The sequence below is a fragment of the Onychomys torridus genome, chromosome 11 (assembly GCF_903995425.1).
Source record: "Onychomys torridus chromosome 11, mOncTor1.1, whole genome shotgun sequence".
Lineage (NCBI taxonomy): Eukaryota > Metazoa > Chordata > Mammalia > Rodentia > Cricetidae > Onychomys > Onychomys torridus.
In genome coordinates this window covers 23,103,295-23,128,351 of record NC_050453.1, presented here as the reverse complement: position 1 = coordinate 23,128,351, position 25,057 = coordinate 23,103,295, and the positions used below count along the sequence as shown (strand labels likewise).

Genomic DNA, 25,057 nt, shown 5'->3' with positions numbered 1-25,057 from the left:
AAGTTCTGGCTCTGGGAACACACACACACACACACACACACACACACACACACACACACACACACACACCTCTGCTCTTCTTGTTCCTGTGTCTCTTTCACAACACCAAAAATTAAAAATGAGCTCTATGGGGCAGGGAATATGTCTATTTTACCTAGAAGACTAACCTAGTGTAAGTTCTCAAGAAATGTTTGTTGAAAAAAATTTAACAGCTGTAAAGATTTTCAGGCCATCAAACCCCAGACTCTATCCCTTGATTCCAGGTCTTGGATTAGATCCAAAATGTGTGTTCAGGCTATTTCTCTATTGAGAAAGATGGGCTCCTCTATAGGCCCAGGGCTTAGGCTTTTCCCTTGGAGCATGCAAGTATAAGTGAAGGAGAGGTAAGAGGTCCTTGTTCTTCACCACATGCTTTGAGTGATGGACACCCAATGGGGATGGTACCAGACAAACACAGGTATTTAGTTGGGTTTTCTGTCCTTGTGCACTTTGACTTCTGGTACTTGCATACCCACTTGGGGCCTTCTGGTACTCTGTAGTCATAGTTTCTGTGACTCCATGTAAAATAGTTCTTGAAATGTCAAGCGAGAGCAGAGTGTGTTGGAATAATCCATGCAAGCTTAAAACAGTACCTGGCACATAGTTGGTGGTTCCATTAATAAATTAATACATAATTTGGGGCAGTTAAACCTGCTTGTGCTGGACATGTATGTCTGTCCTGGCAAGCAGTCTCCTGGTATATCTCTGATCTCAAGTTCTGAAATAAGATGGGACTTGAGATCCTGTCCCATGGCCTTAATTAATATTGTACTTACATGTCAAGGCATTTCCGGGCTTTTTTCTTAGACTTAACTGATAGATTTACAGTCATATTTACAGAAAGAAATACAGACTCTGGGTTTGAGGAGAGTTCTCAGCAGTAGGACAAAATGAACCCCAGAGTCCAAAGCAGCATGTGAATAGCTTATTCTGGAAAGAAGTTGTATTAATTGCTCTTCTTGCTTCTCTGCCAGAATCTTGACAGAAGCAACTCACAGGGGCAGAGGGTTATTTTGATTTTGAGTTCCAGAGGTTGAAATCCACCATCAGAAGACATGATGACTGCAAGGGCTTGGTCTGTGTTGGAGGGAATTTGCAATGACTGTCTCTTTACATCATGGTGGGCAGGATTCTACCTGAGGTAGAAGCAGAAGGCTCAGCCCAGAGCCAGAAGTGAATATTGCCTTCAAGACCTGCTGCTTGGAGACCCACCATCTCCAGACATGCCTTGTCTTTTGTAGATTCTATGGCATCCCTAAAATATACCATCAGTTGTCCAAACTGAACACCAAGTGTTCAAACACATGAGGCTGTGGAGAATATTTTAGACTCAAATTCACAACATGTCCACCTTGGCTCACATGGACTCATGGTCATCACACAATGCAAAATGCATTCCATCAAACGTCAAGAGTCCCTGTCCATAACAGTCCAATGTCCAGTGTCTTTTATGAGACGAAAGACAAACTCTTAGCTGAGAGTCCCTATAAAATAAAATTTAAAAACTTACTTACAATGGTAGAAGACACATTCACATTCGAAAAGGGAGGAATGGAGCATAGCAAAGAAAGAGCAGACCAAAGCTAGGTCAAAATCCAGCCGGGAAATGGAAATCCTGAAGCTCTGTATTTGGCATCCTGGATACATGGTGACATCATGTATGCTTCCACGTGCCCTTGCTACCTAAAGCACACATGGCCTCTTTCTTGGTTGCATTCAGTGCCTGGAGTTTTCTCAGCAGTTGCTTCATGTTCCTGGCAGCTCCAGTATCCTAGAGTCTACACTGCAACCTGGGCTGATGCTGATGAACTCCAGAGGCTGTGGAATTAGAGCAAAGCCAATGTGGCTTTGAGAGTCACCCTTGAGTTCCTTTGTAAGTTTTCTGATACAGGGCGTGACTTGCTTTGCCTTCATAGATTCATTCAAGGTTACACAGCAGTTCCACTCAGAAAGACCAATCTTGATATACATCACTTGGCTTTCCCTCACCGGAACCTTGGTGCAAGCCTCAGTGGCTCCTAGATTTTACATTCTGCCTGTTTGCAAAGCCACTGGCAGATGGACACTGCCAAGTTCTGTGGCTGGGCCAGGATAGAGCCACACTCCCTTGAGTCAGGGCTTCAGCAGGCTTTGAGAACCTGTGCAAGCAAATCTGGAGAAACACTTTCCCAGTCTGATGAGACAAAGGAGGACACTTTGTGTTCAGGCAGTCTTGCTTTTAAATGAAGCTTTTTAAATGGGATTTTTGGTTTATAACTTGGAGTTCTTGATAGGGCCTCGATCTCGGTGATCCTTCTCTATTGTCCTAGTGCAGTTACTCTTTAATGGAGCTCGTCTCTTTAACTGTTACGGCTGCATTGTGCATACCCAGTTTCCCCACAACTTTAAATGCATTCATGCTGCTTATCAAACTGTGTGTTTTCTACATCTTCTGGTCCTTTTCTTTGTTTTGATTTCTTACAGGGAGTATGGCTGTGTCATGGCCTAGATGGTATGCTGTCTTGAAAATTTCTTCATTAAATGGAATACGAATGGGTTCTATCCCCACCCCAAGAGTCATTGTTCTCTGAAACCCCTGGAACATGACCTTTGCCATCTGTATGCAAATACATGGGTTGGGGGTGGGGAGGCATTTACGTTAAATCTATGATAGAAGTTTCCATTTCTACTGAGAATGATGAATTCTTTCAGGTTTGTTTTTTGAGTGAGGAGAGAGTGCTGCTGTCTAGATAATATTGTCAAAGCTTAACGGCTTTGGCATATGGGGCATTGCAGGCAGGGAGCTGGGACTCTTCACCTGCAGGCAGACATGGGAAAAAAGAACATTGGATGTGAGCAGAGCTCTGGATTTCTCATAGAAGACCAATCATCCCAGACACTCTTTCCAAAGGTACTCAACCTATAGCTCCTTCATATACAATCCTCCTGTTTACTTTTATCTTAGACAGATTATTCTTGAGGGAAATATATTTATCGTTCTCTATGCTTAATAAAATGAATAGTCTTATAATAAATACACAGGTGTTTCTGCCACTAAGAAAATCATCTTTAGCATCTGCTGCAGAATAACCCTTTTGTACACTTTGCATATGAATTACTCTCATTGGTTAATAAAGAACTGACTGGCATATAGCTGGGCAGGAAGAGATTGAGCAGGAGAGACAGACTAGGAGGATTCTGGGGAAAAGGAGGCAGAGACTGGAGTCACCAGCAGACACAGAGAGAAGCAAGATGGGCATTCTATACTTAAAAAAAAAAAAAGGTACCAACCTATGTTCAAAGCATAGCTAAGAAATATGAGTTAATTTAAAATGTAAGGATTAGGTAGTAACAAGCCTGAGCTATTGGCCAAGCATTTGTAATTAATATTAAGTCTCTGTGTTGGTTATATGGGAACTGGTAGGTGGGAAAGAAATGTCCACCAACAAGCATCCTTATCTTTTCAATTATTTTGGAGAGGAAAGGAAAACAGACAAGAAAGTACCCCTGTTACTCCAAAGCACAAGTGGTAAAGGGATAAGCCATACATCTTTGGGGTTTGACAGGGAAGATGCAAAGCAGATGTAATACAGCCAGAGAAAGAAAATCTCCCTCCTCCACTTACCTGCTGCTTAGAAACTGCAAGAGTCTATACCCATGACCCCTTCTCCCCTGTGCATAGCACAAGCTGTAGATAGCCCTTCTCCTCATCCATGCTATAGACAGAACCTTTCTGCTTTTCTTTATCAAACCAATCTAGAACCCGCTTCCTACTCTGTTTGTTCCAGATCACCAAGTTAGGCTTCTAAAACAAAGTTTCCATCTATTTCCTTTATTTTGGGGTAACCTCAAGTAAAGCTCTGGAAAACCTATCTAGTTACATGCTCAAAGCCAAATGGTCTCAACATGTCTAGTATCACAGGCAGGGAGTGGGACTCTCCATCTGCAAGCAGACATGAGGGGCTGGCAGGGGTCTGTCTTAATACCAGGGACTGAGAAACCCTAAGTCTAAGAAATGTGAATGTGAACATGAGCCAGGAAAAGGGATCGACAGTTAAGATGAGGCTCAGCTGTGAAGGTTCTTACCGATTTGGGGATCTGCACAATTGAATAAAGTGTGTTTTCTGTGTCCTCTTCCAGCCTTGTTCCCTGTTAATAAGCAACAAACAAATACAATTACTACCTACATTCTAAGTCACATAGACAAGACCAGGGAGGCACATAATCCAGAGAAAGCAAAGGATATGGAAGAGAACATAGAGAGACAAAAAAGAAGGTTCTGGGATAGGCATAGAAGTTCCCTTGTTAGTAACTGCTGTAATAATGCATACTAATCAGTTTTAAAGAAAGTCATTGTGTTTTTATTCATTTTCTTTATAGCATTATTTTCTGTATTATGTTTCAATGAATTTCAAAATATGTGGAGATATCTCATGAACTATGAGTCTCCTAAGGTGGCTAAAGGCTAACTTGAAATTATAGAATCAATGTTGTGAAATGACTTATCCAGCAGTTGAAGGTCTCTTGGAGAAACAGTAAGGAACACCAATGAACCAAAATAAAGCAATGACAAGAAAAAAGACTCATGGTTAGAGAAAAACATCCTGGGTTAGTTTACGTGTATTTCCTGACCATGCAGGGCAACCTTGCGGTTTCTCTAGGTGTGACCATAGCAAGAGAAGAAAGAGAGGGAGACAATGTGATACATTTTGACTCTGTGAGTTGAGCAGGCTACAAAGCAGGCCAGCTTCCAACCTCCTGTGAGGAAGTAAAGACAGGTTACAAAGCGGGCTAGCTTCCAACCTCCTGTGAGGAAGTAAGGACCACTGTGGTAAACTATAAAAAGGAAGAAGTGATTCATGTAACTGCTCACATGAGTGTCACAGGTTTGGGGCAGAATAAATTGTTCTAAAATTCACCAACTTCTGCATAGACATGAATTAAGGTGTGGGGGAGGCAGAATGACTGAAGTTAGAGACTCTAAATCTTAATCCCCCTTCCTTTTTCCATGCTACCCAATATTACCCAAGTGAAGTAAGAAAAACCTTGGAGAGATTGATCTGATTCCAGAAAAAAAAGTGGAAAAAAAACTCACATTAACATAAGGGATTGTGTCATATTCTGTATTCTCTTCCAAGTGGGGACAGATGTTGGGCTTTTCCTGGTGGCTGTCCACTCTCTCCATGTCATCCTTGGAGCCTGAAACCAGAGAGAACCAAAGCCTGACTTTCTTACCACTCACTCCCCTGGCCCACTAAACCTGGCTGGTCTACTCAGAGTGACCAACCATCCTAGTCACTCTGAAATGGAGACTCTTCCTAGGACAGGGAACTTTCATTGTTAAAATGGAGAAAATCCTGGACAAATCAAGATGAATTAGTCACTCTGTCACTCCACCTCTCAATCTCCAAATCAAGGCAACCAAAGTGGGAAGCAGAAGAGGTCAGGAATGTTCCCAGAATGCCTCAGACAAAGACTATCTTAAAGGCTAGCTCAGAGTGTGCATCCGTACTCAACTATTGCTGCAATTTTTCCTCCACAATCTACTCTTGCCACACCGTGGATAGTACTGGTAGGGAGGAGTAAACAAATGAGGGTTGGGGACACAGTGTGGGGTATATTGTAGAGAAACAGAGAAAGGCTTATCCAAGAGGAATGTGTCCAGTGAGGTGAAGAGGAAACAGGAATCTTGGTGCTGATTGAGTAGAGAAGACAGGCTGGTTGGGGGCTCTGACAGGGATAAGGATAGGAAGGGCAGGGAGACCACTGTCTGCTGGGCAAGAGCAGAGCCAGCAATGCATGACCTGTGTCATCAGAAGGGCCAGATCCTTCTGAAGGAAGGACAGGAGTAGGTACTAGAGGTGGACCCTGTCCTCAGGAGAGTAGTCAAGGAATATGCTCTCTACTTTGGAGCCAAGACATACAGCCACCTGTGCACTTCTCTCTGTGTATGTGTATATATATATATACAGGTGTGTGTGTATGTGAGTGCATGTGTGGGAAGGGCAGAGGTCAACTTTGGGTGTTGTTCCTCAGGTGTTATCTACCTTGTCTTATGAAACAGTCTTTCAATGGCCTGACAATAACCAGTTAGGCTAAGACAACTGGCCTGGCCAGTATGAGCCCCAGGGATCCACCTATCTCTGCCTCCCCAGTGCTGGGATTAAAAGTGCATGCTACCACATCTGGATGGTTGTTGTTGTTGTTGTTAATGTGAGTTCTGGGGTTTGAACTCAGGTCCTCACACTTGTATGGCAAGCACTTTACTGAATGAGCTCTTTCTTCAGGCATTGACTGGGCACTTCTTAAGGGAAGAGACCATGACCTCTTATCTTTATATCTTTAACACTAAATATTGCACACAGATTGAAGTATTGTGTGAGAAACAAAAGGGAGAAAATATATGAAGTAAAAACCATACATGTTTTACCTTTTCCTTTCTCTGTGCGCATACTAAGAAGAATGCCCAACACCAAGAAACTGGGCACAATGAGCAATGGTATGATGTATATGATGACCCTAGATGAATTTAGGTCCTTGGCAGCATCTTTAAAGAGAAAATGAGAAGCATGAGGAGGGTGGATGTGTATGGTAGAGTCAGCTAGGGAAAAGGACCCAACTCTGACTTTCCTCCCAGCTGGTGTTTTCCCAGAGGCCTCTAGTTGACACAGAGCCTGTTTCCATAGGGACTGGGAGCTAAAGAAGATATATTTCTCCAACCAGAGGCTCTGGAGAGAGAAGACTGTCACCTTCACAGAGGTTCTGGACAAAGATGGGGGTTGAAGAACTGTGGCTGATGGGATTTCTGGCCATGCAAATTAAGGTCTTGTCTTTCTCTCCCAATCTCCAGGAGATGGGGAGAACGGCACCATCATGAATCTCACTGACTTCCTGCCCTAGGGCTTTCCAGCTGTAAGTCACATTGTCTCCTCCTTCTTCCATGGAGCATGTCAGGTTGGTTATGCAGGTGCCATTCTTGTCTTGCTCATCCATGGTGACTTTGGGCCTTGACAGATGCTCTGTGAAAAAGATAGTACAATAGAAGATGGAAGTTCATCCTGAGCTCAGCCTTTCTGAAGTATCTTCCATACCTTGGATCTGAATCTCCCTGGGAAGTCCAAGAAGGGCAAGGAAGCAATAAATCAGAGCAGAATGTCTTATTCTTATCTGAGACAGAGACTTCTTAAGTCTGCTTGGCCCAGCTATATAGCAAGAATAACAATTGCAGCTATTACAGCAGAAATAATCATGCAACAACCATGTAGTAACATTGACTAAGCCCAATTGGGGGCAAGCACTGTGTTTACTTGTATTTCAGATGTTGTCTAATCTTCAGACAGAAGCTTCCTGTTGCTTATCCTCAGACTTCCATGAACACACTTTCCTTTCACCTCTCCAGGAGAAAACAATATTGGAGTAACACTTCTCACTACTTTGTGCCCCCTCCTTTATGTTTAGAGGATCAGCAAATGGTTTATTGGTGAGATGGGGAGAGTCCAGCATTCATTTTCTAGCCTAGAGCTTAGTCCATTAACTATTTCTGTTCAAATATTTTTTTCTTCTTCATCCTTCCTCCAGATAGATTCTCTGCACATTATCTAATTTTTGCTCCCTTCTACAATGTCTCTACGGAACTTAAGCCTGGATCAAAGTGTGTTGCCTAACTCCTGTAAGCAAGTCTTGGGTCCCATCTCCTGGGTTCTCCCATGCTGTGGTTCAGTGCACAGGACAACTAACTCTTCTGGTAGAGATCTGAGTGATTATTTTGTAACCACCCTGAGTGGTCCCTCTTTTTTCCCTCCCTCTATTTTTCTCTTTCTGTTGCCCAGGCTAGCCTCTAAACCCTGAGCCCAAGCAGTTCTCCTGTCTCAACCTCCAGAACAGTTACAACTACAGGCATGATCATGGCTGGATCTTTTCTTCATTCCGATTTTTCTATTTCTCAATTGCTTAGAATCTGTAGGGGAAGGAATGTAATTAATTTGTATCTAATAATCTTCTTAAGGTAGATACCATTGTCCCCCATATATATAATAAGACTTAAAAAAAGTAACTTGGCTAAGGCCAGGCACATAACAAATAATCAATCTTTGATTTCTATCTGTGTGATAGCCACTTTCGTTGTTTTGTTTTTGAGACAGGGTTTCTCTGTGTAGCTCTGGCTGTCCTGGAACTCACTCCATAGACCAGTTGTCCTGGAACTCAAAGATCTGCCTGCCTCTGCCTCCCAAATCCTGGTATTAAAGGTGTGCTCCACCACGGCCTAACTGATAGCCACTTATTAGGTTACCCATGGTCTACATTGTACAACCTCTTACAGAATCTCAAAGTCATCAGAGACCTTATGGGTCAGTTACAAATGATCAGTGCAGGAATCCTCTGCTCCCTGATCCTTGCTGGGCGATTACCCAAGCTTGACTTGAATATCGCCTGTATCAAGATGCTCACTACATCTACATGCCTACCATCCACCGTTAGAACTGAGCCTGCTTACCGTAGACATGCAGCATATACTCCTGGATGGAGGGAGACTGAAGTGATGGACTGTGAATCTCCGCACGGTAGACACCTGAGTCATTCTTCCTCAGCTGGCTGAGTTCCATGGAGTAGTTTCCATTTGGAAAGGCTATCCGGTTTTTGTTATGATTTTGGAGCAATAGGACATTGTCCTTAGCTATGACGGCAAGAGAGATTGACCTGAAGTTCCATATAATAGTCTCAACATGTTTTTCCGTGAAATTCAGAGTGAAGGTCACAGATCCACCAAGGGCACCAACCACCTCCTTTAGAGTTGCTGTTACTGCAGATACAGAAAACCAAAATGTAAGCTCTTGCCACAAATTACCGCGTCCTTTGGGTTCTTGGAAGATCCTAAGAAACATCTCCAAGTTCTATACAAACAGAACCCCACTCACACAAAAACATCGACATTAGAACCTTCTGCCTGCAAAGTCACCTGCTGCCACCACACCACATTCGCAAGAGACACCCAGCTGAGTAGACCAAGCTCTTGAAAGCCCAGCTCCATACTGGACAGGTTCCTGTGTGGAGACAACAAAGGAACTTTCTATCTGGGTCTCTTAGGAAAGCCAGATTACTCCAGAGACAGTTCAGCATGAAGTTGATGAGCTAGGCTGCCCAAACCAGGGTGAGTGGTCTCCAGCATAAATCAGGGTAATGAGGGAAAGCTCTATGTTTGTAGTGACACACAACAGCTGACACGTCTAAGGATGACCTCTCTTCCTAGTTTATGATGTATTAGTAGACTCAGGGTCATCCCCACAAAAAGTTTTCACCTGCTTGCATAACGTGTTTGTGTGGACGAAGGAAAAGGGTGAGTCTCAGTGTTGGGGAGCATTGCTCACGATGCTCACCTCACATGCTAGAAATTGCAGTAGGGTTTTCATTCCACAACAATTTTGTTTGCTTGTTTGACACAGTCTTAGCTCAACCTGTAGAGCCTGATTCTGAAGCAGTTATCTCTGCTCATGTGACTCCACATGAAAGAATGACTCTTCTTGGTGGAATCTCCAGAAGTGGCCAACTAAGTATTTTCTGTGCTGGTACCTGGGTGACTGCCTATAAAGATCTAAGGGACAAAGTCTGGGGCCAGCAAAGGGTACTGAGGTACTTTGGAATGGGACAAAAAATTTAAAGCGTGAACTCTGAACTTACTTTAGCTGTTAAAGTTCTTAAAAGAGGAATTTTTATACTTTCATCATGCAGATCAGGACCTACTCCCTTAAGTACAGGTCTGGGGGACCTTCAGAAGTACTGGCTTCTCTTCTTTAGAAAAAAAATTCCATTTTCAAACATTTTCCCCTATAATTTATCAGTCACTGCACATATACTTTGGATCCCTCCAATTGTGTCAAATTATCTAGTTAAATAATCTGAGTTTTCAAAAGAGCCCCTACTTCCATAATACAAAGGCTATAATGGTTTTAGACTGACTTTACTTTAATTATCTCAAAATATGTAAAAATAGTGCCAATAAAAGTTACAGACAAAAATAAAACTTATTCTGATTTTTTTAAACCAATTGATGCATTCATTCTTTCATTTCAATGTCAGAGACAGAAAGGGTAAATATTTTGAAGTCAGGTAAAGATCGGGTATCACTCACTTGTCCCCCAAGTGGATCCAATTCCTGGACCTTCAAGTAATTTCATTTTTACATTAATTTGAGGAGAGATTATTAGTCTTTTATTGGTATGTATCAGTCCTTTTCTGAAGTAAGAACAATGCTCAAAGCTTGATACTTTAAAAAGAAAAGAGGTTTATTTAATTTACAGTTTGGGAGGTTGAAAACCAGAGTGTGTGCTAAAAATACCATATGTGAAGCCTTTGATGAAGATTCTCGTGGTTGGGTCACAAGATGGCAAAGAAAGAGAAGGGAAACCATTCCTGTGCAGAAGAGGCCAAGAACAGATTGGCTTCACCACAACAAATCTGCTCTCGGGACATTCAACTTACTCCAACAAAGTAGAAGGAATTCTTTCTCAGCACCATGGTACCCTCATCACCTAACACCTTCTGCTAGGCCTCACCTATTAAAGCTTTATCACCTCAACCTCACCACAACGGGGACCAAGCTTTTAGTACCAAACTCACAGGCGTGGCAGACCACATCTGAACCATAGCGAAGTGCGTAAGGGAGAAACCTGAGAATATGGCTTTAGTGTGTTACATGTGTGCATGTGTAAGCCAGGAGCAAAACATCTTTTCCCTCTTTCACAGGAGGTTTCTGTTTTCTCAAGGGTAAATGTCTCCAGATGTGAGTAATGTGGATTAAGTGTGAGGAAAGATAAGAAATTCACCATCCATTGTTAGAATGAAAGTGGACGGTAACATGGGGCAAAGTGCTCCATGTGACAGCTACCATCAGTTCTCTCCCTGTTCCTCCTCCTCCTCCTCCTCCTCCTCCTCTTCCTCCTCCTCCTATTTTTCCTTTCCTTTTCCTTTTCCTTTTTTTTTTGAAACTGGCTTCAAACTTGCTATGTAACTAAGCAACCAAGAATGGCCTTGAACTCTTTTTTTAAAATTAAAAATATATTTTAGATTTTTAAATTTGAGTTTATGTGTATATGTATGTATGCCATGTGTTGGCCTGGTGTGGCCAACGTCAGAAGAGGGCATTAGATCCCCTGGAACTGGAGTTACAGGTGGTTGTGAGCCACCACTATGGGTGTTGGGAATCAAACCCAAGTTCTTTGCAAGAGCCACAAATGCTCTTAACCCCTGAGCCATCTTTCCAGCCTTGTTCTTCCTGCCTCCACCTCCCAAGTGCCACTATACCTAGATCACTGTTCTATCTTAAGTGTATCTTCAGGATGGAAAAAGAAGTTAGCTTAAGAAAACAGCTCCCTGCCATTTCCTAAATAATGGTTTAATGAACAAAGAGCAGGGTTGGTAAATTCTAACCAGTTGAGTTATATTATCCCCGTGACTGGGAAACGGGATCTAGAGACCAGAGACATTTAAAAAAAAATGTTCAAAGCTGAAATGAAACTTTTCTTTTGTTCTGTCTTTACCATCTTCAGCTATGACTCTATAGTTTGCTCATATTTAAGCTATACTTGGCAATTTTTAGGAGCTAAAGATAGAACTGAGGGCTTGGGCAAGATGGTCACGATTCTTGCACTCCCAAAGATGTGAGAGATCAACATTTAAGCAACTAGATGTGCTATGAGAAGGGAAGTAATGAGTGCTGTGGGGATTCCATGGCGGGGCTTAACCTGGCCTGTCAATCAGAAGACTCTAGAGTCTAGACTCACAAGTGTGCCCAACCTTTTAACACAGTATCATGACAGTCATCTGAAAAATTTGCCCTTGAAAACCCCATCGTAGAGTTACTAGAAAAATCACACAATGCTTTAAGTATGTTTCCAATTTTGAGCTGGGCCACTTTCCTAGCTTTCTTGGGCTGTATGTAGCCCACAGGTTACAGGCTGGATGTGTTTGTTAGAGAATGTATGACTACCAATTCCTTCCTGAAGATCCTTCCTCAGATGCCACATTCCCACCTGTAGCAGGGAATGGTGTGGCTTCATTCTTCTGTGTCCACTTCACCTCTCAGTTCACAGCAGCCAAGAGGTTTCAGTAATCTGAAAGCACTCAGCCTATGTGATATTCTCCTCTGGCACAGTGATTGCCTTAGAGTTATGCCATGTCCCAGAGTAGCCTGGGGCTTTAGCTCTAAGGCCAAGATAATGATATAAGGCTGTGGAAGATACAAAATCTACTTGTTGTCACTGAACAAGTATCCAGGCTTCTTCTCTTTCCTGATCTTCAGTTTTGGGGGTGGGGGGGGGGGGGAGAAAACATGCCATGGTGTGCCATGTGGAAGCCAGAGGACAACTATAGAGTCACATCTCTCCTTTCAACTTTATGCGGATTCTGGGTTTTGAACTGAGATTGCTAGACTTGCATGGCAAGTGTCTTTACCCACCAGGCCATCTTGTTGGCCCCCTGGTTTACTTTGGATTTCACACTATTTTTGTGCTTCAGCTTCTCCTGTCTATCTGAGATCAATCTTATCTGAAGCCCTTTAAAGCCACAACTCTGGAATGGCTTGGCATATGTGTTTCTCGGTTTTCACTTTAACTTTCCAGGAAAGAAATATCCCTGCTGAGTGGTGACTGGGCATGTCTCTTTTTTGTGAATTAGCCAATGACCCAGTCTACAAGTATTAGGTCCCAAATTACCCTATGACGGCATCACCGTGCCCACAGAAGGATGTGTTGGCCTCTCTTCCTACCAGGATGCAGCAGGATGGAAAGGGGCTCTCTGTCATCCGTGGGAGGCAAGGGACCCAGGATCCATTCTGTCTCCTCCACAGTCATAATTCCAGAGATAACCCCTTGGCATCTACAAGTGAATCTGAGGGTCTTACCTTTGTTGATCTTCAGCACAAGCTCAGGAGGCAAGAGTTAACACATTCTATTTTATACATGAGGCTACCAGAGCTTAGTGATTTTTCCAAGGCCACGAAAATGGCAGGATTGTGGCTCATTGGTAGAGTTCTTGGTGGATGTGCCTGAGGCCCAAGTTTGAACCCCAGTTTGAGAGAGAGGGAGGGGCAGAGATCCTCCATCTCAGAGGCCTGTGTTTTGATTTTGATTTTATTTTTACATTTACCATTTTGAGTTTCAGTTCTCTCTGATACTTATAAGAGGAAAAACACCTTCAAGTCTTAGGAATTTGGGGAAGTTGAAGTGAACTCTGAAAGAAGTTGACAAATACAGAGCAGCCTGACAGCATGGTGGAAGGAGCCAAGAGCGAACCGTGCTTTGAGAAGGCTTCCCATTTTTCAAGTTGCATTTCTGAAACATGGGCGAAAATAGTTCACAAAACTCAGCAGTGGATGACCTCGTAGAAAGACAAAGGTTTGAGCACCACTGCACATCTCCCAGGCAGCTTGCCTGGAGATGGGAAAGCATTGGACCAGGAGACTGTCATCTGCCCTTCTGTTTTTGGTGTCCGAAACATCATCATCTCTGAGACACACTTACGAGCAGAGTAAGGCTTCGTCTCATCTTTTCACTTCTCCTTCTTGTTACATTCCCCAGGAAAGGTAAAACGTTCAATGGGATGAAGAAGCAAAGCCAATAGATGCAGCAGCAACCCAGGAGGAAAGCACAGGGGCGGGGCCTGGCTAAGCTCAACTGCCTGTCAACCCAGTCCTTGAGAATGCCACAAAGGCACCAGCACATTGGACCTTCCTCTTCATGGAAATCAAGAACATAACATCTCAGAACTGGGAAGAATCTTCAGAGGGGTAGTCATTAATCTGATTTCATTCCATTTCCCAGATGGGGAGACTTGCCTGACATACCCAAGCTGTCTTGTTTGCATCAAAGCCCATTAGCACTCAGCCTCTGGCTTGTCTCCCACTCTCTCCACTGTGTTTCTCCTGGTTCTTTGCAGTGCCCTGCCCCGACACTTCTCACTCATCTTTTTTTCCCCTTAAAACTGTTGTATTACTTGATTGTTACAAGATACCCAGAAGAACAGACTGTTGTCCTTTTGTCCTTTTATCCCAGTGAGAACATCAAGGCTTCAAGAGCTAGCTTTGTGGCTCTGTCAAACTGTCCAGAGTGGGATCCCATTGGTGTAGCCAAGTCCCCAGAATTGTGCTACCTGTTTGTTGAGGATCTTTCCAGTTCCTACCTTGGCCTTCTGTACCTGGAGAAGAAAGAAATCCCTTCTGGCTCTTGCTGTGAGAGACTGAGTTCAAATGCATTTTTACTGAACACCTTTCCAGTGTCAGGTGTCAAGTTGGTTAGTGTTTGGTGTTCTGGGAACAGTGACAGCTATGGAAACTCAGTTTCTGCTTTACCTTGTAATTATTATGTGACCTTACCTATGAAACTTGACCTCTCTCAGCCCAAATTTCCTTATCTTTAAATCTCTGTCTTTATATAGATTTATAAGGAGATGGTACAAAAAGTACCTTAGAGTATTAGGAAATTAAATGGACATTATTATTGAATTAATTTGCTTTTGATATCTTAATTTAAAGCATCACACAGAAATTTTGCAAATTAGTTTTAATTATCTGTTATGCACAGAAAAGCAAAATTCAAAGTACAAAGATGCTCTCTCACAGCAACAGAGTACAAAGTTAAACTAGGAATCTCACATCCAGGGTATGTTCTGCTTCCACTGCTCTGCCCTTTGGAGGTTCTAGGACAATCTCAGACTCTTTTCAGCCATGGGAGATGTAACACCAGACTACCCACAGGCTACTGGCATAGAGTAGCAGGGGACTCAGTTTACATACTCTTGGAACCACACACACTTCAGGTGAGTACCTGGGCTTTTCAGAGCTCTGGCATGCCCTCCCCCATCTTCTCTTTAAATTCTAATTCTGATCTCCATTTCCGTTCAGGTAGTACTTTTAGAAACAAAACTGTTTTAGGGCAACCTACTTAGGGCCAGGTGCTTCCTTGCATTGCAAGCTTTGGTGAATTCAAGAAGGAGGACAGTCTGTGGATTTGAGTCAGTCTGGTCTGGTATGAGGAGGACAAGATTGAAAATGCTATGTGGTTTTGGAGCAAGTTATTCCAGGTTGGTTTATTGTGTACAGATATGAGGTATGAAAGCACATGAGAGAGAGAGAGAGAGAGAGAGAGAGAGAGAGAGAGAGAGAGAGAGAAAGACTGACTCATGACTCACATGGTGGTACCCCATATGTCAGAGAACACTGAGTATAGCAAAATCTTTTATTACCATTATACACCGATGACAGGGTCATAAAGGCCCTCAGTCCTTCCCATGAGAGAACATTGAGTACCTATAATTAATTACACAAAGTGCCTATAATTAATTAATTTTCTAAATAGAGGCAGATTGGATTGCTTGGGTTAAGAGAAAAAAATTAAAATGATTGCTTCCTTTGATCTCATTCTTATGCACCATCATTAAATCTATTTAGAAACATACTAATTAAAATATATTTATGAATAAATACACAGCTGTATAACTTTACTTCTAAAGCTGTTCTCAGAAGGAGAGAAGGCTGAAAGAGAGACCCCAAAGCCCAGGGTAGCTTTGACATTCTCGATTTAAGGCATGACAGATCTGGATCAGAACACGGGTCTCTAAAACCCACCCCAATTCTTTCAGTCTCTCCTTCCCAGTCAGAAGGGACTTAGTTCCAAGAGCTGTTTCTTTTCTTCCCCTTCCAGCTATTAGTGGTTAGTTAAAAAGCAACACTAAATGAGGCAGAGGCTTCAGAGTGGACCAGGGAGCCCGGGTTACACCTCAGGATGATGGGACAAGGAGATCAGGAGAATGGGACAAGATATGGTTAGACTCACCTGTGAGCTGACAGAAGACAGAGGTAAAGAGGATGAATGCTGAGAAACCAGCCATATCGTTTTTCAGGTTGTCAGTCAGTCAAAGGAGCAAAACTCTCTCTAATACATCAGACTTCTCTGACCCTTCTCTGCTAAATTTAAATTAGGTAGGAGGAGTCACATTAGCAAGCGTTATGTTATACGTCACAGTAATATTCTCAAATGGAAAGAAAAATAATTGATAAGACTTATTTTCTATTACAGGTAAAGAATCACACACTTTGTAGGAATTTTTAAATAGAAATGGTGTGCCTTTTTATTTTACCTGTTGGTTCTTTTTTTTTTTTCTTGCTTTTTATTTATTCTTTGTGTCTTTTACATCCTGAATCTCCATCCCATTCATTTCCCTGTCCCTTCATATCCACCCTCTTGCCCTTGCAACCTCCCTTCACAAAATAAAATAAGAGAAAGTTTAAGAGAAAAAAGAAAGAATTTTAAAAAGAGAGAAAAAAAGAAAATGAAAGAGAAGGAAAAAAATCAATCACGTCATGGAAGCTGCAGTGTGACACAGTGAGTCACGCAGTAAACCCCTTTTCCATACAGCTTTACTTGCAAGTGTTGGCTGCGGAGTCATTGGTCTGATCCCATGCCTCTGGTTTCTGTTACACTATCGATGCTGGGCGTCACTGGAACTCCTCTCGTTTATCCTGCTGTTGCTCTGTGTTGTGGAAATCCTGAAGCTTTGTTACCCGTTACTTCTAAGAGACTCAGAAACAGGAAATAGGTTAGATGGGGGCAGGAAGAGAATAGTCTTTAATAAGCTTTTCTACATGCCAGTCACTGTGCTAAGAGTACACATGTTGCTTTATGTATTCTTCACATAAACCCTACAAATGAAATTCTACTATGCACCCTATTTTATAATTGAGAAATTATAGCCTAGGGCTTATGACAACAATATCAAAGACTTCCTTTGGAACTGGAGAAATGGCTTAGCAGTTAACAGCACTTGTTACTCTTCCAGAGGACCTGAGTTCTGATCTCAGCACTGACACAGGAGAAGTAAGGGGACCTGATGCCTTCCTCTGGCCTCAGAGAGCACTTGCACACATGGCATGCTCACATACAGAGACATACACACGTGCATAAATAACAATAAAAATAAATCTGAAGAAATTTTTTAACCAAAAGAAACCTCTGTGGAAATTAAAAAGACAAGTCATAAGCATGGGAGAAGATACCTGTAATGTTTATATTCCATGATACACACACACACACACACACACACACACACACACACACACACACACATATATATGAGTCCTCCATATCAATAAAAATTAGGAAGATAAGCCAGGAGTGGTGATGCATGACATTAATCTCAGTACTTGGCAGACAGAGGCAGGGGGCTCTCTGTGAGTTTGAGGTCAGCCTAACCTACACAGTGAGTTCCAGGCCAACCAGGGCTACATAGTGAGACCATCTCAAAAAAAGTTTAGAAAGATGACTCAGTAGTCAAGAGATTCAAATACTTCATTAAAAGTGTGTCCAAAGGGTTGATGAAGAGAAAATACCAAGGAAATAATGCAAATATGAGTGCTTAAAAGTTCAGCAGTGGCATTACTAAAAGTAAATTCTAAAAAAATTGAATATTTTTAATAAAAGGAGAAACTTGTAAAAAAAAAAAAACCCAAAAAGAATAATCAATCAGTAAATAGCAGACCTAAATCCAACTACCCTAATGCTTATATTAAGTGTAAATAGACAAAACATTTAATTAAAAGGAAAGATTATTAAACTAGACTGAAGTCTCTAGTTTGCAAGAGCTACACTGTCAATATACAAATGAGGAGATGACAGGAAAGCGGGAAGACAGGCATGGTGGAGGGATGGGTGGAAATTGCACAGTAAGCATCCTTAAAAGATCGGTAGGTGGGAGCGATGCTTGATGTCATTCTGGATGAATAAAGAGGAGTCTGGCTCACCAGACGGCAGGAGAAAAATCCCCGAGAGTAGAGCTGTGAGGAGAAGAGCAGGAGAAGGCAGCCTGAAATGGAATGTTAAAGTCCAAATCCAGGTGTGTCCTAGAATGGGAACTCGGGTCACGTCCATCCTTTGCCTCACAGCTTCTAAGGTTCCTGACAATGGTGTTGAGACATACACCAGCAGGTTTCAGGCTCCTGCTTTCATGGACATCCTACAATCTCATTCATTCAGCAACTTCCACAACCGCCTGCCTCCTCTGCCTTCCTCAGAGCACTGAGTTATACCATCTTTGTTTTTCATACTTTTGCATTTTTGTAATGGGGCTGGATATTCCAAGTTAGGTTCCTGGCTGAATTATTTTTTAATAGGACTTTTCTTTTAATGGGAATATTCAAAATGTTCAAGAATGACTGGATTGTAATAAGGTTGGGGTGGTATTTTTTTTTCTCTGCTTGGTTGATTTTTGGGGCACCAGGCAAGGCCCCTGTACTCCCCTGAAGTAGACACTATCTGAAAAAAAAAAGACTGCTGTCAAAGTGAAGGCCCACCAAGAACGTACGGCAATAGCTGAGTAACAAGTGATCACCCATTAATTTCCACGCATTGTAAGAAGTCAACGAATATTAATAGAATCATGAAGATACCAGGTCCTATGGATGTGAGTAGAAGAGAAAAGAGCAGAGTGAATTGTGATTCATATTGGGTTGAGAAAAAAGAGGAGGGAAAAACCAAAGAGAATGGGGAACAATGTGGACAGGGGTCGGGATGGGATAGGAGGCGGTTTTGGCTAAAGGTAGAATGAAAAGAGAGAGAAAGAAATGTAGTCTGATAACCAACACGAGTACCAGGTCTTAGTCTGGGCCGCAGACTGGCAAACTAGGCCAGCCTATGTTCTTTGGGAAAGCCTATGAAAGGGAAGGAAAAATGAAAAATTGAAGAATAGAAAGGAGTGGTGGAGGGGAAAAGAGTAAGAGCCAGAGGAGACGACGTGACGGTGAGAGGAAGAGAGAGAAAACAGCTGGGCAGATGTGGCCTCCAGCATTGAGACTAGGCATTCAGTGAAGGGGAGCGTGGCTTGGGTATATGGGAGTGTGACTGAGGTCCTGCCCTGCTAGGCTCAACTCTCTTGGTGTTCCTTCCTGGGGTCCTGAATGCCTGTTACACCCCTAAATGGTTCCTTGGGACGCTGGGTCACGGATGCTAGCCTCATCTGTGGAAAGTGCCCTGGATGATTCTTCCCAGAGTTTACTGGGTCACTTGGATCTTTGTCCTCCATTTCTGGCTCACTGATACTGCACAGGGCTCTGTTTCAAGGCTTCTTCACCCCTCATCCACAGTGTTCTACCCACTAGGTTTCTGCACGCAGTCAGGCAATGCTTGCTTCTGTTGAAAATGAAATTCACAGCTGGTCTGGGCCTCCTAAGCTGCTGATTCAGGGTCATTTGGAAATGATGTCTTACTGTTACTCTGGTCAGGAGTTTTCTGGTGTCTCTTCTATCCATGTCACTCCCTTCTGTTTTTCTTTTTAATACCTTTATTGCAAGTGTGAAATGAAAGTAGATGCTGGGAAGCCAGGGTTGGAATGGTCTAAGTGGAGGTGGGTGGGCTGGGTGGAAGGGAATGGCAGATGGGGAAAACCAAAAGTAAAGGTTGCAATCTTACCATTTCGTAAGTTCATTTAAAGTTTGATAATTACAATTTGAACAGAGGTACCTTGTGTGGGTGGACAATATTCCCCTCAGAAGCCATAGGTTATTAAATGAAAATCCCAATGCCAGGTGTAAGACATCTCCTTGCCAATTGTTGGTCAGGGAGGTCAGGGAAGTCCAGAGGCTCTCAAAACAGTCCAGGCTTTCACCACTGCTCCTGATTGCCCAAGAGAATTTGATGGTAAGACCTTATTGCTAAAGACATTAACCACATACTTTAGATACAGAACCCAGAGAAATCAGGCTGGAACTGAACAGGAAGCCTCTTCTCTGCTAGCTAGCATTCACAGTTCTAGAGGTGCTAGGCAGGCTACCAGTGGAGAAAAGCCTCTGCCAGTCCTATCTACATTTGAAACTTGGAAACTATAATACCTGACACAATGTACCCACTGGTAGAACAGTGGCATGATTATGATGAGAATAGCCAGTTACTCTCTGATTGGATCTGAGGCCTGTTTCATGGGAAGGAACCCATGCTTGATACTGTAAATTTAGTCAAGAACCTGTGGGCTGGTTTATAGAGCTTCAAGGGGAACCCACCATTGTTGATTTGCTAAACAGACATACCGTTAAACTGTCTTCTAAACATTCAAGTCTATACCTTCAGATTAGTGCTACTTTCAGCCTTGGTCAGAGACACTTCTTGTAGCTGTGGGCAGTGGTTAGTGCAGAGACTCATAAATGGTGCTAAACAATGGTGGAGTGCTCAGCTTTAAACAAGACACCTATCTATACCACCACCACCACCACCCACTCCCGGGCTCAGGAAATGTTGTAGAAGAAGGGGTGGAAAGCATGTAAGAACTGGAAGACAAGGATGTGTGCTGTGAAATGACATCTTCAGGTCATAACACTGCCTTTGCTCTCATGACTTCACTGCAGCTCTGCCAACCTGGGGCCTTCAACATCTCATCGTGAATGGGGTGATGCTCATGGAGCCCCACCCTCCTCAAGGGACTATTGGTGGTTAATGGTTGCAGGGGCAAGAAGTATCATTTTCTTCAGTAATATGACCACTGATGAATAGCCGGTACTCTAGTAACTGCCCGCCAATGTTCATGCAGTGTTCATGAATTTAACCTTAATTAAATTCAGTTGATCACATACACCAAGAGACGTGAAAGTAAGTGTGACTTCTCAGGAAGAATAGTTACGGTAAGAGGAGGGTGGACGAGAGACTGATAGGTGTGAAAATGACTAAAATTCACAGTATTTGTGATGAAACTGTCAATGAATAATTTCTTTTTCCCCCTTTTTTATTATATTTGTGTTTTAATTTTACACATCAGCCATGGGTTCCCCTGTCCTCCCCCTCCCACCCCTACCCCCACTTTCCCCCCTCACCTCCCCTCCATTCCCATCTCCTCCAGGGCCAAGACTCCCCTGGGGATTCATTTAAACTTGGTGGATTCAGTACAGGCAGGTCCAGTCCCCTCCTTCCAGGCTGAGCATGTGTCCTTGTGTAAGCCCAAGGTTCCAAACAGCCAGCTCATGCACTAAGGACAGGTCCAGGTCCCACAGCCTGGATGCCTCCCAAACAGTTCAAGCTATTCAATTGTCTCACTTATCCAGAGGGCCTGATCCAGCTGGGGGCTCCACAGCCTTTGGTTCACAATTCATGTGCTAATGAATAATTTCTTAAGGAAAAAAAAAAGAATGAAAAACAACAAAAATGCCTGTTACTGAGAGTATAGCGCAGGTTTTCTGGGGCTCTCTCGAGTGCAGCTTGTCACTCTTTCTCACTTGAAGGCTGGAGCCAATCCACCAATCCATTTGGGACAGACTGAACTTTCCTCCACCCTGCTTTCGTCATTTTCTGTTGTACTTTGCTATCAAAGCGGAGATGTCTTGATTGTTACCTGCCTCTTCTGATGGCTTTCACCAACTTTACTCAGCGTATTCCCTGGAGAGTGTTCAGGTCATGCCTGCTTGTCATCCACCATCTTCCAAAAACCTACCTAGATATCTTTCCAACTTGGCTCACAGGCCGACACTTATTTGTTAATCTTGACAGCTCTGTTAAGAGCCAGAGATGTACTTTGCTGAATATTTCTTATTGGGAAACATTTCATTAGCAAAGCCAAAGCAAGAACCCACATACAGTGACACCAAATCCTATCCTATCCATCATAGAAACTATTGAGTATTGCTTGCTTTCACAGCACACTATGCAGAAGTGGGCAGTGGCAGAAATAATAGTTATTATAAAACATGGCAATTTTGATTCCTGAAATTCTTGGCAAACAAAATGAAGATGTGAGAGAGACTATTCATATAAGTCGACCCAGAAGGGACTTCGGTAATTCGAGTCACAGCTTTCCTTGTTCCTATAACTGATAGACCAAGATTTTGTGTGTGTGTGCAATATGGAGAGAACTATGAAAGGGAAAGAGGTCCAGATGGAATCAAATGAGATCACTGAAAAGTCCTGAGGTGTCCCTTCAAGGACTCCTTGAAGAGAAATTGAAAAAGGAAGACCAAACTAAGATAAAGGGTAAATTGCCCTTGAGCGCTAACCTCAAACCAGCAGCACTGGCCAGCACTCCTTCTTGTCCATGAGACCCCATTCTGTCTTGTTGTCTTTTGTTCTTTCTTGTGAATCTCTCTTATCTACAAAGAGTGAAATGTTTCTAAGTTAAGTCTTAAGCTTCATGATTTCTTTATCTCAATGTCTTAGGCCAACTTACCCGGTCTTTTGATTTAACACATTCAATTTTACATCTCTCTTTCCTGAATTCACATCATGTACATGCAGCCACCTCTCAGCATCTGCATGGGAAGGTTTAGGCCCCATCTGCAGTGTCCTATGTATCAAATCAACTCTTGCTTTCTCAGTCTGAGCCTCCTATTTCACGGGAAGTGTCTTCTCCCTCTCAGTAAATGGCTGCCACAGTCACCAGCTTTTCAGGCCAGACACTTGTAATTTTCCTGAACTCCACTCTGCCATGTCCTAGATCCAACCATCAGCAAATTCCATGGGCTCTATGCCTTGGTTTGGATATGAGTAGTGTTTCCCAAAGGTCTATGTGCTGAAAATTTTGTCCTCAGTGTGATACTATTGAGGGGTGCTGTGAATGCTTAGGTAAGGCCTTATAGGGGGTCCTTAAGTTTTGGGACTTCCAAATACTTCAAAGAGGATGGGGGCCACAGTAGTCTCATACACTCTTCCTCCTGGCTCATGATTGTGAGTAGTTGGCTCCACCATGCACTCTCTGCTATTGCCCTTCTGAGGGGCTCAAAGCAATGGGATCACCTAATCTTGGGTTTGAGCCTCCAAAACCATGAACTAAATAAATTTTTGTCATATTGTTAATTGCCCCAGGCATTTCATTGTAGTGACACAAAGTTGCCTTACAAAAGCTGCCCTAAAAAGAATACCTAGCATACAAGCACATCTCATCACCTTCAATACATTCAACACTACCTACCTAGTCTGTTTGCTTCTGTCTTGGCCCCCTGCACCCATCAGCAGGCTCCTAAAGTGGTATATTCAACATCACAGCCTGTGTTATTCCTCCTCTTATTGCTTGTCTCCCACATATCTTAGAATAAAATGCAAGGTCATTTCTAGAGCTTCCAAGACCCTACATGATGGGCTGGGCTCCCATTATAAAGTCCTCTCCCTGTGGTCTGTTTCACACTTACCATTAGTGTTCAAGAATTCTTAAGCACACCCTCACCTCCATCTTCAGCAGTATAAGTAAGGCCTCCCTTCTGCTCCTCAGATACCCATGTGGCTATTTCTTCTTCAAGATCTACTAAGGGGAAATTTCTAATTTCTAATCAGGGGAAATTTCTCTAATTTCTAAAAAATCTTTATCTCCCCTCCCTTGCCTAATTATTTTCACCACAGGATCTACCATACTAAGGTAGAAAAAGCATCAAAGGAGAGACACTGTTTTCTTTGCCTGTTTCCACATTCCCACAGCTACTGTGCAGAGTGTACAAGTGCTAGATGAGTGAGTCCTGAACGATGAAAGCTGGGCAGGCATGAATGATCCATCACCGCCTTCTACTTGTAGAAGAAAGTTGGGAGCAGGAAAGGGCAGGCTTTCCAGGGCCCTGGAGTCCATCTTTTGTGAGACTAGTATGGTGAAGGAGAGAATGTGGGGGAAAATTTAGAAATTTCAGGATTCTGGAGAAAAATGTTTGAAGAAAGGATAGAATGATTGTATGTTTGGGGTGGGGCTTATAATATGTCATAACAAGAAACCATGCTCCCTGTTTGAAGCCATGGTGTAACCAAGTTTGTAAAATAGCATTTCAATAGTCACTTGTTTTTCAGAACACATATGGGGTATTAAAGAAGGAGTAATTTATAAAGAATAATGACATATTTCCTACTGTTCTGGAGGCTAGAGTGTCCAGAGTTGAAGTGCCTGCATATAGGGGAGAGAATATCTTACTGCATTGTCCTGTGTTGACAAGTGAAAGAGAGGAGAGGAAGAAGGAGAGAGAGAGAGAGAGAGAGAGAGAGAGAGAGAGAGAGAGAGAGAGAGAGAGAGAGAATGTGCAACATAATTACAAAGCAAAAAACAACCCTATCCTGGACACAGAAAAGTTACAATGCATAGAAGTATTATATAAGTACTATGATGTATATAAAGTTGCCTGCCACAACCTGCCACCTTGCTTCTCCAACTTTCTGTCTCTTCATCTACAGCTGTAGTTAGAACACAGCTGCCTTCTCTCACCTACAGCAAATGTGTAGGATGGAAGTGGCAACACAAGGTAACTCTGAAGAGCACTACTGTCATGACTAAAAAGTATACAAGCGTCCAGGATCCCAATCCAGGAAATGGTCCTGACTCCAGGTAAGATGAACTTTCTTTTATCAGTTATCCTTGTAAGTGTGCATGCATTCTAAGTGATTGTAGATCTCATCAACTTGAAATATTATCCTTTAGAGTCTCTTGGTTTTTTTTTTTAATTTGGCATTGGGCAAGTTGACTTTAATATTCCATGTCTTAGTTTCTTCATCTGGGAAATAAGCATGGCTGTAGTTCCTATTCATTAAAGTTGGAAATAATAAATAGAATCATACATATTAAAAAGAGCAAAATGGACTACCTCCTGGTAAAGCTTCAATAACATGGGATGGTGTCCTGAGAAAATGATGTTTAAAGGTGACTTAGAGTTTCAGTGGGAAAAGGGTAGTCTGAGGTTCTTAGCAGAACATTAACTTAACCTATTTTAGATCTATTTTATTTTATTTTATGTATATGAGTGTTTTGCTTGCATCGATATATGTATGTCACAGGCATGGAGCACCACAGTGGTCAGAAGCAAGTATCAGAAGCCCTGAAACTAGAATTGTTGATGGTTGTGAACCACCATGTGATGCTTGGAATCAAACTCGAGTCCGCTTCACATGCAGCAAGTGCTCTTAACAGCTGAACTGTTTATGTAGCAACAAAACTAGCTATTACTTATTCATTTTAATGGCTTTTGCTAACTTCTGATCTGATCTCAGTCTAGGTACTGTGTATCAATGGGTCAAGCAAGGCTCAATCATTGCGTTCAAGAAGGAATGCTATGCTG

At 42.6% G+C, this 25,057-nt stretch overlaps 1 protein-coding gene across 1 annotated transcript; it reads right to left on the bottom strand.

Annotated features, from left to right (window-relative positions):
- Window positions 1-2,764: 2,764 nt before the first annotated feature.
- On the bottom strand, window positions 2,765-15,897 carry Slamf7 (SLAM family member 7). The gene is made up of 7 exons (XM_036203091.1): window positions 15,843-15,897; window positions 8,513-8,818; window positions 6,768-7,037; window positions 6,449-6,565; window positions 5,114-5,217; window positions 4,105-4,167; window positions 2,765-2,836 (listed from the first exon to the last, which is right to left on the bottom strand). Exons 1-7 carry the CDS (start codon window positions 15,895-15,897, stop codon window positions 2,765-2,767), a joined length of 987 nt encoding a protein of 328 aa, XP_036058984.1.
- Window positions 15,898-25,057: the final 9,160 nt, after the last annotated feature.

Bases quoted from the DNA above. Each gene is read 5' to 3' on its own strand.
- Slamf7 (XM_036203091.1), bottom strand. From the start codon at position 15,897: ATGGCTGGTTTCTCAGCATTCATCCTCTTTACCTCTGTCTTCTGTCAG. The intron at 8,819-15,842 runs GTGAGTCTAACC...CTGTATCTGCAG, and splicing joins TGTCTTCTGTCAGCTCACAG to TAACAGCAACTCTAAAGGAG. The intron at 4,168-5,113 runs GTGAGTTTTTTT...GCTTATTAACAG, and splicing joins ACACAATCCCTTATGTTAAT to GGAACAAGGCTGGAAGAGGA.